The 15807-nt window shown below is 35.4% G+C and overlaps 1 protein-coding gene across 6 annotated transcripts in view; it reads left to right on the top strand.

Annotated features, from left to right (window-relative positions):
• The window catches only part of HIT1 (Membrane trafficking VPS53 family protein), a 262895-nt gene that overhangs the window by 75612 nt on the left and 171476 nt on the right, over positions 1-15807 (top strand). For all 6 annotated transcript variants that reach the window (XM_089821981.1, XM_089821985.1, XM_089821986.1 and 3 more), the window contains exon 4: positions 10876-10970. In XM_089821981.1, the coding sequence (XP_089678107.1) occupies positions 10876-10970 (95 nt within the window). The remainder of the gene's footprint in view (positions 1-10875; positions 10971-15807) is intronic.

The following is a 15807-nucleotide window of genomic DNA, read 5'->3' as shown; positions in this document are numbered from 1 at the left end:
TACCATTATCCTGCTTCTGTTCTCAACTATGATTGCAATCCGATTACTGCTACTGTATTTCGATAAGCCTTTCCACACCTTTCTTCTTATCTACGATACCTAACTCTTCTTCTTTCTTCACTTAAGTAGATGTTCTTCAAACATTAAAACCCTAAATCTAGATCAAATGAGTACAATTCCATCATCTCATCTTTTCAGTCAGCTCAACATTATTGCTTACTTTGCCCCTTATAGAATCTTCTTGAACAATCTTCTCTGCGTCAGTTATTGTGTCATCACTACATTCCGCATTTGTCATCCTACTTATTCTTTCCAATCCCTAATACTGACTTTGTCTTCCCTCTTCCTTATTTCGATTAGTCCCGATAAGATATCCTTTGTTCTGATAAGGTTCCTGATCCGCTTTTTCCGATAAGACATAGAGTCTCCGATATGCTATGCCTTTGAATCCCTTAGACTTTATTCTTTTATCCTTAGTATATACTTCAATTTGCGTTCTCCTAATAAGCAATCCAACCGTTAAACTGCTTCCCATTGTTTGTTCCAATTGTTACTCGATAAGTTCCTTATAGTCATACCTATTTGCTCTTCTTAATATTCTTATATAGTAATCATTTTATGATATGGTAACAAGTCAAAACAATTTGCCAAATAGTTTGACATCAATGACAAACAGTATAACTGTTTATCATGCAATTCATCATGCTCTTCATCAATAACTTGTCAGGTTAATTATGCCAACAATCTCCCCATTGGCATTGATGACAAACTTTTAATGATAAGCAATACAATCATTTGCCTACACTGCTTTCCCCCATTTATTATGGTCTCACTGCATGATTCTTCTTTTTTTGCTTCTTATGAATTTCTTATTCTCTCTTATATTCACTTTTCTTTATTTCTACTTCTCCCTCTTTGACAGCAATGTCAAAGGCGTCAAACCTATAGTATAGTGTCCTCTGGTTGTTTCTTGTTCTGTGCCCCTACATTCCCTTGTCTAGACCTCTCCCCCTTTGAGTAGTCCACAACTTCATCAATCCATGCTAATGATATGCTGTGAAGCTCATCATGAACTGATGCGACATGGATCTCTTCTAGTTGATTTTTGATAGGGGTAGGACCCCTAGTTTATCTCTTAAATATTCAAAACTTTCTCTGGGCAGTGGCTTGGTAAATATATCAGCAACTTGTTTTTTAAAGGAATGTACTCGAATCTAACCTCTTTGTCTTGTACATTTTCTCTTAGAAAATGATACTTTTATTGCAATGTGCTTTGTCTTTGAGTGCATTACTGGATTATTTGATAAATTGATATCACTTGCGTTATCACAATGTATAACAACATGTTCTTCAACTTTTTCATGTATACCTTCCAATTTCTTTTGTATACCTTCCAGTTTCTTCTTTATTCATGCAACTTGTTGCAATTAATTGCTGCTGCAACATATTTAGCTACTGTAGTTGATTGTGAAATATAGTTTTGTTTCTTGCTAGTACATAAAATTAATCCGTTTCCCAAGAAAAACTCTTGTGCTTCTCCTTATTTCTACTTCTTCCTTATCTCTACTTCTCCCCCTTTGACAACAATGCCAAAGGCTTCAAACCTATAGTATATTGTCCTCTGGTTGTTTCTTGTTCTCTACTCCTACATTCCCTTATCTAGACCACTCCCCCTTTGAGTAGTTCACAACTTCATCAGTCCACACTAATGATATGCAGTGAAGCTCATCATGAACTGATGCAACATGCATCTCTTCTAGTTGATTTCCGATAGGGGTAGGACCCCTAGATTATCTCTTCAATATTCAAAATGTTCTGTAGGCAGAGGCTTGGTAAATATATCGGCAACTTGTTTTTTTATAGGAATGTACTCCAATGTGACCTCTTTGTCGTGTACCTGTTCTCTTAGAAAATGATACTTTATTGCTATGTGCTTGGTCCTTGGGTGCATTACTGGATTCTTTGATAAATTGATATCACTTGTGTTATCACAATGTATGACAACAGGCTTTTTAACTTTTTCATGTATACCTTCCAGTATTTGCTTTATCCATGCAACTTGTTGCAATTAATTGCCATTGCAATATATTTAGCTTTTGTATTTGATTGTGAAATATAGTTCTATTTCCTGCTAGTACATCAAACTAATTTGTTTCCCAAGAAAAACTCTCCTCCACTTGTACTTCTTTTGTCATCAATGTTTCTTGCCCAATTTGCATCTATTTAGACTCTAAGATCCAAATCTCCCTTTTTTCATACCATAAACCATATTCTTTAGTACCTTTGAGATACCTGAATATCATTTTAATTGTTGTCACATGTGAATCTTTAGGTTGTGATGAAAATCTTGCTACTAAACCCACTCCATGAGCAATGTCAGGTGTGCCATGAACAACATACTGCAACTTGCCAATTATTGATCTGTATAGTGTTTCATTTACTTCCTTGGATTCATCTTCTTTGGATAATTTGCAACTTGTAACCATCGGTGTCCAACAAGTCTGGACTCTTCCATCCCAAATGTTTTCAGTATCTCTGATGTATTTTGACTGAGTTATGTAGATTCCATGCTTCAACTATTGTACTTGGAGACCAATAATTTTTTTAATTTCTCCAATCATAGACATCTCAAATTCATTTCTCATTTCTTTAGCAAATGACTTAGTGCATCATCTCCTCCAAAGATTATATCATCCACAAATATTGCAGCAATTAAAACTTCATTTCTGCTTTCATCTTGAAGATGCACATTACTGTTATCACCAGTTCTTACAAATCCAATTTTGATTAAGTAAGAATGTAATCTATCATACCATGCTCTTGCTGCTTGTTTCAGTCCATATAATGCTTTGTGTAATGTGTAGACTAAGTCTTTCTCTTGCTCAACAAAAAATCTTTCAGGCTGTTCAATATAGACTTCTTCTAATATTCCATTCAGAAATCCTAACTTTACATCCATTTGGTAAGATTAAAAACCTTTATAAGTTGTATATGCTAGTAATATTCTGATTCCTAATCTAGTAACAGGCGCAAATGTTTCTCCATAGTCTAATCCTTCCTCTTGTGCATAGCCCTTACAGACAAATCTTGCCTTACTTCTTATGACTTCTCCACTTTCATTGAGCTTGTTGCTGAAAACCCACTTATTTCCTCTATTTTTATCTTTAGGCTTGGGAACTAATGACCACGTCGTATTGCTCTCAATCTGTTCTAGTTCTTCTTTCATTGCTTTCTTCCAGTCATCATCTTTTAATGCATCTTTTACCAATTTGGGTTTCATTTCTGATATTAGGCATGTTGTATTCCTTGCTCTTAGTTGACTTCTAGTTAATACTCCTTAACTTTTGTCTCCAATTATGTTTGACACACTATGATTGATCCGTTTACGCCTTGGTGTGATAGGTTCCATGTTCTTTGTTAAAGTAACTAAGATCGTTTCTGCAAATGTATAATCATGGCCATTGTGATTGATGATTTCCAAATGCAGATTTGGATCTCATATAAATATGAGAAGAGGAGACATGTCTCTTCAAGAGACATGTTCCTATAATTAATCATTTTTAGTTAACTATATGTATAACCCACCTTTAAGCTAATATGTAATATTAATATATTAACCATATATGTAATATATTATTATTATATAATGTATTATATTACATATATAATATATATTATTCTTATCAATAATATAAGACATAAAATAGTGTTCATATAAATCATGAATACAAATACTCAGTGTAATGAGTATATCATTTTGACTGATGCTATACTTCAACATTCCCTCTTAGCAAGGGAGAAGTGACATTTTTTTAATGAGATATCAGTATCAAGGATATCTATACGCAACATATTATCTGACTTTAACACTCTGAAATAGTGATTTGTCAAATAACTACAATCACAATGTTATGAACACTATCATAACATATATTATGATCTCTAATTATCCGAAACAATATCTACAGTAATCATGAAGCTTTCGCTATCAATAACTTCGGTGTATCTGGAACAAAAGCTGTCATAATAACAGGCCTATCCTTTGCAAGATCGTCATCTTACAAAGATTACCTTTTGTCTATTCGTTATCATGGTGTTCGACAAAATCCGGCCCAAAGAACCATGATAACAGGTCTACCATTTATAAGATTGTCATCTTATAATGGTTACCTTTTGTTTATATATGTCAATGAAAGATCATCACCTTTCATTACATATGTGAAATAGTAACCACCATGAACCCAGACATAGGGGTGGTACAAAGGGTTTTCACCTCACATTTCTCTTTTATAAAGGAGAGCGCATTATCAAAAATTTCTCTTAGAATTTCTCCTTATAGAGAAGATATCATCCACAAAAGATTGCATCTCAAAATTTCTCCCTCTAAACATTGATCCTGGGAAGTTAGGTCCTCTAGTTACTTCCTCAGAAACTCTCTTTACCCAAGGATGCCTGTCGAACTCATCACTCCCTCATGATATACATAGGAGTAGGCCCATCAACGTCATGCCATCACCCACATGTATTTCTAGACTCCCTCTGAGCATAAATCTTCTAAGCTTCTGCATTTGCTTTTGAAGAAGTGTCATACTCCCTCTTAATATAGAAGAATCTCATAATCTCAATCATCAAAGATGAGAGCCTTATTTTATCCATCTTGATCATCAGGATCTTTGGAATTACTATCATTAGGTTGAGTCTGCCCAATATCTGGTAGCATGTGTAAAGTACTAACTTTCTTTTCTTGTAAGAACATCCTCATACGTAAAGGAAAAGATCAAGGCAGACAACCCTTATAGTATGTATAGAATTACAAATAAGAGAGAGACTACAAATTAGATAAATGCAAAAGATAAGAATGCTTATCTGCACATGAAGGTCATGGAATATCTCCTTTTCTAAGGATGGTTCAAGTGGGAATGAAACATTGCCTATTATCCCCCCCCCACAATCTAAAATTTCCACTCTTATATCGTTGAACACTTTTTCATCACATCAAATTTGACAACTTCTTTCTAAGTTCCAACTTGCTCTTTTCATCCATTGAAGCTCCAAACATTCATTAAGCTTAGTAGTAGAAGCTAACACAAACTCATCCACAATACGTCAATATCTTGATTGAGTATGATTGTGCTACTTGAATGACTCTACAACTCATACGCCAAGTTTCATTTATCAAAGAGAGACTCATAGATAGTTTAATTAAAGTCACAACTTTCTTATGATATTCACATAGTTGCATGAATTTCAGTCCTCCTGACTATTACAATTTATCGATCACTGAAGATTCACAACATTGGTTTACTCCCTTTGAATCAATATGATCGATATCACTGATGGTTGATGAAACCAAATCCTCTATTTGCTCCCTCTGACGGATGTGTCAGAATCCCTTTGAACATAAATCCCTTTTCTTATGTGATGCCTCTTGTCCATGCTTTATGTATTCAAAGTCTCCTCAATTCCAAATGCTCGACAGTGTATTGAAAGTTAGGAATGTCACAGATCTTGCCATAGGAAGCCTTGCTTGCAACCATGAACAAAATGATCATCACCATTGTTGTCATGACATTCATTGTCGTCTTTTCCTTGCTATGGAGTTGTTCTGATTTGAATGCTTGACATGTCTTCTTAACTAGAGAAAAGCTGCTGACGTGTCTTCTTAACTAGAGAAAAGCTGCCTCCTTTCCTGTCAGTTTGAATTAGGTATGAGTGTTTTGTGGCACTGTGCTTCGTCCATGCCAAAGTCAACGCACATCTCCCAACAAGCATTTTCTTGTCTGTAGGCCTGATATTGTCAAGGGAGGTATTTGCGATATCATTGATAGCAAGCACGAGCTTTTTTGATACTCTGAGGTCCACTACAGCAAGATCCAAATTGGCATCACCAGATCTTGCCACACAGGTTGTCTGCAGAGGTCTGATTGTGTACCACATCAAATCTGAGGCATTGCCACATCCACGACATCACTCGACCGCAGACATTCATTAAGACACCAATTATAGGTCTATTGACAATGATCCCTGCTTGACTTGACATCTAGCATCCAACATCCGACATATTTTGGACAGCCCAACAATTCTGATCCAAGCATCTAATTCAACATTATAGCAATGTTTCATCATCTACCAATTTGTAAGAAATGATAAATGACAGATCTCCTCCCAACCTGGCTTTGATAACATGTTAATTTTTACTAGATTTGTCATTACTGTAACTTGTAATGACACTTGTAGATTTTATGTGTTTTTCAAGTTACCTTCTCAACATGTCTCTTTATTTCTCATTAGTTATCAATAACATTTACTTAATATCATGAGTAATAATGTGATAATAAATAAAAATAATTATATATATATATATATATATATATATATATATATATATATATATATATATCTCATATATCTAATGTATGTATATATTAATTAAGTTAAACATATATCACATATATCTATATATATCTTCAATGAGTTATATCCAATTGAAACTACACTAACATTATCAGTTTGACTATTATCATAGTTACTTAGCTCAAATAGTGTTAGTCTACCGAGAAGAGAATCAATAGTAATCATGCTTTTGAAAATTGTCCTTAACTCTTGTATAGCAGAAATTCTGATTGCATACCTATGAGGTAGGGTTCTTTGCATTTTATTACAACTTCAGTTTCTTCAATTGTTCTGCCTGCTCTTTTGATAGTTGTAACAACCTCTTTAACTCTTGTCCAATATTGTGCAATAGTCTTATGATTAGTTATTCTCATGGCATCTCACTTTCCTTTTAGTCCTTCGACTTTTGCTTCTAGAACATTTTTGTCTCCTCTATGTACTTGTAGCAACTTATCCTGCATCTGCTTGGTTGTAGGTAGATTCTGAATGTCAACATACTCATAGTTCTTTAAAGCACTGGCTCCACATATAAGTAAGGTAATCATCTGCATGTTCTGCAAGTCTTATAAGTGCAATTTTATCTTGCTAGCCGATAGTCCAAAATCATCCTCTTTTCCCTAAGCGGTTAAGCTTCCAAATTAGGGACCTAAGCTCTGATACCAATTGTAGGTATAGGATTCATTACTAAGAAGGGGGGGAGGCCGCGGTGAATCAGTAATCTCTAGTTAAAACAATTTATCAACTTTTAGTGTTATCACCGATATGATTTAGTTCTACCTATAACAACATTATTAGTTAACTACTTGCTAGACATTCATCCATCAAAGTAAAACATTCACACAATGATAACACCAATATTTATCTCATGGAAACCTGATTTGGGTGAAAACCACGATGTGAGATTGATGCTCACAAATATTTGTACTCTTTTGGAATATGCACTTTTAGGAGATTGCCCGGTTAAGGATTACAAAAAAATTGTTATGTATTACCCTATTAAAGGATTTTCCTCTAGACTTGTTAGAGTCTTTACTCTATTAGGAGTAACCTTGTTAAGGAATTTCAAGACTCTAATCTAAGAATTTACAATAGACCGATTAGGTGTAACAACCAGTTTTCCTGGGTCTTAATTAACAACTAACATACTTAAAGAAATGCAATTATTCTTCAATTTCATAGGAAGATAGTTATATCAGTTTTGTTCATATGAAAGAGATTGACGGTTAAAATCAGTTAAACAAAATTTCTCTACTAAGAACTTAAAACACCATCAAGGAATTTACTATAGAAATTTAAGTCCACATACCAGGGAATTGGAATTGAGAAATCATTGTAGGGATGTTTTTGCAATCACCCAGATTAGTCCACAAATACTACGATAACAATATCATATAATGACTTCCATCCAATACTGCTATATCAAAATCAAATGATTTAACTACCATTATATAAAATTAGGGTATCACATACCACTGTATCAATTAGGGCATCAATTTCCATTGGATCATTTAGGGCTTCAGATACCACTGTAACACTTAGGGCTTCAGTTACCACTGGATCATTTAGGGCATCAGATACCACTGTATCAATTCGGGCTTCAGATACCACTGAATCAATTAGGGCTCTAGATACCATTGTATCACTTAGGGCTTCAGATACCATCGATTCAATTAGGGCTTTGAATACCATTGTATCACTTAGGGCTTCAGATACCACTGATTCAATTAGGGCTTTAGATACCACTGTATCATTCCTTGTGGCAATAACATAAGATTAGAAGATATGCTTATATATAAATGAAAGATTGATATAACATTCCATCAGATAAATCTCTCTCACAACTAAATGTAAAATAATTGTAATGATGAGAAAACTCAATTAATCTTACCTTACTCTTGCATATACATCATAAAAGTAAAATACCTGTTTTCGGTAACCAATTGAATGTATAACTTATCTTTGTCTGTTGTACGTCCAACAACTTGGGGAGAGGTGAAACATTGCTAGGGGCTTAACCACCCAACCTCGGACCTTAACTTATTCCCTACAGAATCTCTAATGAGAAAGACCCTCCCTACCCAGAATTGGACTTGGAACATCTATCATCTATTGAGCATCCTGGTATCTAACCACACCACTAGACTTGACAGCAAGAGTTACAATAACAGGATCATGCATGAGCTATTAAATGATATTAATTTAGATTTAATGTATCATAGTTGACTTTTATTTTCTAAGTCATTGCAAACTCCATCTCACCTCTTCACCCTTTTCCATGGCTATATAGCCGGTGAATTCTAGGTGTTTAGGTCTCAGAGCAGTTGACTTTGTCTGTTGATTCCCAACAAATTCATGAATAACATATATGTTCTAGCTTATCACAGTTTGTGATTTGAAAATGATATTCTTAACGATTGCAGAATTTATTGTATCATTAATTAATTTAATCATATCTGATTTCTCTTCTGCGTTTTTGCAAATTCATTCCACCTCTTCACCACTTCATGGCTTCTTTGTGGGTGAATCCTAGGTGCCTGAAAGATTATGATCATTCTGTTTCATGTACACCTCTTCACCATCTCATGGCTTCATTGCTGTTGAATCCTAGGTGTTAGAAAATTAAGAGCATTCTGTTCTTAATGTCATGGATCAAGACTGCATGGTTAATGCCATTGTTATTCGAAATAATGGTGATGGTTTATATAGTCATTACAATACTCTACAGCTATCATTTCGACTTCTTAGTGCTGGTTGTAGTATTCAGTAATTAAATATCAGTAGAAGTATATGGAAATCATGAGAGCCACCAGCAAGTATTCATATTATAATCTCAGTTCTATTGTTAGTCTTTCTTAACCTAGCTGACTACAATCGGAATCATAAATCAGAAAAGATGGGAGTATAATACATGACGGAAGAATAACAGTAACCTGTTATGTATGCAATTGGGATTTTGATTGGAACTTGGTCTCCTGCCGTCCTCCAACCAGTATTCTTGCTTGGCTTAGTGCACCACCCGCTCGTGATTATAATGTGATCCGGATATTTGCAGGGTCCGACGGAAGTGAGGAATAATGGTGATGACTGGGTGTAGCAGACTGAATATGCAGTAAACGTAGCAGAAGCATGGTGAGTCAGCCTGAAACAATCAGACTCTTATCTTCACATGAAATTATAACGACTAACCATCTTATCATTTCATAGGATTATAACCAATTTAACTGTCAACTGACTTCATGTGAACCTCAACGGCTATATTTTAAATTAGGTCTAAAATTGGGATGCAACATTAGGGCCACCCTTTTAAGGGATGTTAACTATCATAATCATAAGAAAGTAACATTAACAAAATGATCTGTTGTTTGCACTATCCTGCTATATCAGATCCATTGAAGCTCCATAACGCAATTGCATACCATTATCCTCTTTCTGTTCTCAACTATCATCACAACCCAGTTATTGCTACTGTATTCCAATAAGCCTTTTCACACCTTTCTTCTTTTCACTTCCTCTGCTCAGCTCCGATACCTAACTCTTCTTCTTTCTTCACTTAAGTAGATGTTCTTCAAACATTAAAATCCAAAACCTAGATCTAACGATCACAATTCCATCATCTCATCTTATCAGTTGGCTAGGCATTATTGTTTGCTTTGTCTCTTATAGAATCTTCTTGAACAATCTTATCTGCCTCAGTTATTGTGTCATCACTACATTCCTCATGTGTCGTGCTACTTATTCTTTCCAATCCCTAATACTGGCTTTGACTTTCCTGTTCCTTATTCTGATTAGTTCCAATAAGATATCCTTTGTTCTGATAAGGTTCCTGATCCTCTTTTATGGATCAGACACAGAATCTCCGATAAGCTATGCCTTTGAATCCCTTAGACTTTATTTTTTTATCCTTAGTATATACTTCAATTTGCATTCTCCTAATAAGCAATCCAAACACTAAACTGCTTCCCACTAATCTAATTTAGATTTACTAATCTCCAATAGATAATTTTTTTTAATAAATAAGAAACACATGATTCATTGGGTACTGTGGAAAACATGTTGTGTCAAGCTTTCTTGATGTTTATTATACCTTTCCAAGACATGTTTATTGCTGATCTTGTAATCAAAAGATATGTAACTTCAATTAAGAATATGGAATTTTCTACAAACCTTTCTTTGCTTCATTGTGGGCTGCTGCAGCAAAAATGTTTTCATGCCCTCTTTTAATAGTTTAGACTGATCATACGTAGTGTTAGAGGGCCTTGTTTATTATCCAGTTCTCATTTTAATTATTTAGTTTACCAAGAAAATTAAGTTGTAAGTTCCTGTGAGAACTCATTATCTGGGCAGATGGAAATTTGTTGCTTTCTGTTAGTTGAATTTAAATGTCATCAATGCCAAAAATATCTGCTAGTTCTAGTATAACCCATTAATCCCAAAATTTGGTTTCTTCTAATTTTGTAGAGTTTCTTTCATTGAAAACTGCAGAAGCATCTTTATCAGGTGTAGAGCCTATGATGCAAAAGATATGGAATGAGATCCGTCACGTGGATGCAGAAATACTTGTGGCAGTTCGCCAGCAGGTAATTCTTCAATTTCTTATGTTTAATTATTGGTGATTCATTTTTATAAGGTAGCCATCCAAGTACCGAAGTTCTACAATTTCAACATACTGCAGTTATTCCAGACTGGGTGAATTATCCTTAAGATTTTTTTCAATAGCAGATAACAATCAGAGTTAAACCCAGAAGGATCATTTATTCACAAGGTTTCCATAGACTGATAAAAAATTATTTCATACAATAAGAGTCCCAATGTAATAGAACAATTAAATGATTCTCAACCGGAGACTCCAACTAAAATTTTAATTTCAAACGGTGGATACAAGGCACTTCCATTTTATTTTGTGACGCCCCGGCCTTCAAATTTGATAACTTCGATATAAATCAGACCCAAAACAACTTCTGCAGTATGATCTGCTCGTCTAGCTGATTTGCGGTGTGAATGTGTAGTGTTAGCCCTCATTTTAGAAAAGCCAAAATTTGATCTTTGTGCATCGAAATCCTTGTATAAAGGGCCTCCTTGTAAATTCCCACCAATCATTTACAAATGCAAAATCTTGCCCACTGTTTGGTGCAGGAGTAACCCTCCAATAATGTACTCAGAGGAGAATGGTCAGATCTAGGATGTCCTAAGGTCATTGGACCACTTTGATGTAATAAAAGATCCTAATTGTGAGGCCATTTGGCACAAGGTAATCTTATAAACGTTGAGTCAAAGATTGGTCAAAGGGTTCATATTTGATTAATTTCATGGTTTTTAGGCATCCTAGGATGTTTAGGGTAGAGATGAGTCAACTTGAGTCCCCTAGAAGTCATAAGTAGGAAGTTGTTTGAAAAGTTGTAAAAGGTTGCAAATGTTGTATTGACAACTTTTTGTGTGAAAATGTAAAAACCTTCCCTATGACCCGTTTGAATTCAAAAGTTGGTTGTGACCATTGGGATAGGCATAAATACCCCCCTAAGAAGGCCTAACAAAGGCAGGTTAGAGACTTTGTATGATTTTGGTGGAAATTGAAGCAAATAAGGTTTTCCTGTCCATTTCCCTGCTGTTCTGTATTGTACGATCCACATTGGATTGGCATCTGAAATCTTTTGGCATGGTTAGATAGGATTTTGTATTGCCTTTCCATTGCACCAGGTTTCAGACCTTGAAGTGGAGAAATAAGCAAGATATTCAAGTTTTTCTGTGGGTTGCTCCAAACCCTTGCCAAAATCAGGGTTTCACAAAGAAGTGGCCCTAGTTTGCTTTGCCACCATGGGAAACTAATGGCTCTTGGTGCAAAGCAAGTTAGGCGTATGTACTCTTAAGATTCTTGAGTTTCAAGGTTGGATATCACTGTTTACTATTTTTCCAATCAGGTCCTAACCTAGCATCCCTTATGCACTTGGTTGCTGAATGATGCAATTGGTGTTTCAGTGAGAGTCTGGAGAGTGGCGGACTCTATCTAATGAGGGATTTGGTGTTGATAAGTCCAATGAAGAGTGCCCATGCACTTAATCAAGTTGGGATAACAATCTGCTGGTAGATGCTTTGCAAAACTGACCTAATTAACCCTATTAGGTCTCTATGCACAGTATTCGTTTGGGGGCACATCATGGGAGTCTAAACCTGTCCTTTTCAAGTTCAGTAGTCCTTCCAAATGGGTATCTGAAATGCCTATTTGTTTGTTGTGTGGAGGAATTTGTGAATAAGGTTGAACAACTGTTTGGACAGACCTAGTAGAAATAAGGCCATTGCACTTGGCCAGTTAGGCAAGTTTGCATTGCGGGTCTTTGGAACTTGGTTCAATGGTTGGTTTTGTGTTCTTAGACCAAGAAAAAATTGTCTAAACTCTCTTCCCAAAAAAGGTTGGAGATTTGAACCATTTTCTCATTTTGCCTCACTTTTAGGGATTTTGTGTTAAAGAAAATTTGATGTCAAACTTAATTAATGTGTAGACATGTTCAAGGGCCTTAGATATGTTCTTAGGGCCTTGGAGGTTGGTCAAGGCCTTAGATATGTTCTAGGGATCTTATAGAATAGATTGGGTGTATTTGAAACCAGTCAGGGTGATCACTTGGAGTTATAAGGGCTTGTGGGCCTAAACCAAGTTTCTTGCAATGCCTTGGGCATCACTATTGAAGCAAATACTTGTCAATCTAATCAAACCTGCCAAAATTTGTAACATGGTCAAGTGAAAATTGCAATCTATACACAGCTTAATGGGCTTAAATAATAAGAATATAAGGTTTTGTGAAAGACCATCAAGTATTGATAATAATGACTGTTATATTCATGGTTAAAAGAATCAGTCAACTGCGACACATTCGAAGTATTTCAAATGACCATGGGAAAATTGGTATTAATGGGCAAATTATCAACTTGGCTAGCTATTTTTTAAGTCTAATGGTAATGGAAATGCTATTTTGGTAATTTTTCAAAAGTTGCTCAAGTGACTTAAGTTGCTAGTTGTTGGCTTGCCTTCAACAACCGAGTTTTAAAATTTCAAAATCAAGTCCCATCGAAAGTTTTCCTAAATTGTCTCGATATTCTATTGGTTTTTGTTAAAAATTCTTTTGTAAAGCTTATGTTTGTGAAGAAGAAGCATCTAGGCGAACTATTGAACTTGAACCCCAAACCATGAGGTTCATAGCTCAAAGTTCAGATTCAATAAGTGATAAAAAATATGGGTTCAATTTCAAAACGTAGGTCCATCATGATCCAAACAGGTTCAAAGTTCAGATTCACTGATTTAGAAGTACAGTTCCGAAACTTCAGAGCTAAAGTTCATAAAGGTTAAAGTTCAAAATCTTAATTGATAGCCTTCACGAGCCTTTTCCAAAAGCTTGATCCTATATAATTCATTCTTATCAGAGGAAGCAATTATCAGATACAATTAAGAGCCAAAGAGGTACACAAAGCATCTGATTTCAAATTCGTGTACTCGACATCGAGTTCAAAAGTGTCAACAAATATTCATGCCTCCTTTGTTATACTCCTTGTGAGATTAGTGGGATTGATGAAGGTTGTATTCGTGTTTCCTTTACTACCTTCATTCAAAAGGATGATTTGATTATAGATGTATAGAAAGAGCTATGCCATTCCCTTCATGCTGGATCACTGGGCTTGAGAAGAAACGTGAGTAGCTACGAGCTTTCCTAGCAAATTCAGTCAATTTAAGAATCTCATATATTTGGACATATCGGGATGCATAAGTTGGAGTATTTGCCTAATGATTTTGAACAACCGTCATCATTATGCGCAATGAATGCACGGAATTGTTCTCTTTTAGGTGGCGAGGAAATGGATAAGCTTGTACAGACAAAGTGCCTTATTGAATTAAATATCATAGAAAGTCCTAGTATGATAAAAAGTTGGAAAGAAGTAAAAGAAATAGCCGCTTTGATTTTGAAGGCATGATCACACCTTGCTGTTCAAACCAATGAGCCAACTCAAACCATCATAGCATGACCAAACGTCAAAAACCATCCTTTATATTGTGGAAGCTATCGAAAGATAAAGGGAAAGCAATTCTCAACAAATTGAATTCGAATGAAATGAACACACATGATTGTGGAGATGTAGAGACTAACAACCAAACGTTTGACAAAATGCTTGCAGCGGATATGGTGAGAATACAATCTGACTGGTTGTGATTTCCAATGCTGACTAGTATCACTAAGTGAAAAGTATATCAGTTGTCGCCACAAATACTATAGACTTGTGTCAAACCCGGAACCGAGTTGATGGGTGTATTGCATGAAATCTATCTCAATTATAGAAAGATGGTTCATGAACATTGTGAGATGGGGAAAGGCTTCCAAAGTGGTAAAACGTCATCGCTTGCAAAAATGCTGGCATCTATAGTTATGTGACTATCAAGCATTACTCAATTTCTTCGTTTTCTCCAAACCCTAGTGGATGTTGTGCTGGAAATAAGCCATGAATGTAGACTTCCAGTAGTTCGTTCATGTGATGAGAAGTGGCGTACTTAATGTTTGTGCCCTTTCTTTTGCTTTGGATGATCTAGAATACAAAGCCCATGGAATAAAGTGCAAATATAATGAAGTACACTAATACAATGTTTGCAACACCCATCAGTGTTGGGAACCCAAACCATGAACATATAAAAGGTGCATGCAAACTGTTCGTCAAAATGCTTGAGGAGAGGGAGCCCGAGCGGTTCTACAGAGAAGCAGAGAGACATGAATCCGATCAAACAAGCCAAGAGAAAAACTAATAAACTAATCAGGAATATCAATCAAAATGGGTAGATTCGATAGATTGTGATCTATCACTATAAATATCATGGTCCTCCTAGGTAGCGGTTGCAGTCTCAAATTCAAATTGAATATCAATTCTTTGAAGTCTGAAGGGAAAGTAAGATCTTGGCTGCTTCAAAGGGGACTTGGGCATCCCAGAGCATCATTTTGAATGACACTCTACTCGGGATTGCTTGACATGGTATTTTATAAGTATTACAAATGGGGAGGTTATAAGAATATTATAATATTTCTTTAATGGTCATCTTCGTTAGTCTTTAGTTTATTAGGTAGTTTCTATTTTTGTCTTTAGTTGACGATTGTTTCTTTTAGAAACATCGTCTTTGTAAATCTATATAAGGAGTTTGCATCTCCTTTGTTTAATACAACCACAACAATATCGATTTACCACACCATGGTATAATAGCAGGTTGATGAGATTTCATAAAATTTGGCGGATTTTTTAAGGAAAATTTGAGCCTCTCTTGATCTGGAATTTATTTCCAGAAATTTGCTATTGGATTTTAGAAATAAAAATTGTTAGAGGAATTTCTTGGAACATTTGTGGTTAGTCTTCGAGGATTTTTGCTGGAAATCGCAAGCCTGGTTAAGGGTT

Source organism: Cupressus sempervirens, chromosome 3 (assembly GCF_028749045.1).
Source record: "Cupressus sempervirens isolate cs-2001-9-10 chromosome 3, ASM2874904v1, whole genome shotgun sequence".
Lineage (NCBI taxonomy): Eukaryota > Viridiplantae > Streptophyta > Pinopsida > Cupressales > Cupressaceae > Cupressus > Cupressus sempervirens.
The sequence above is the reverse complement of the archived record's forward strand: the minus strand, read 5'-3'. Positions and strand labels throughout refer to the sequence as shown.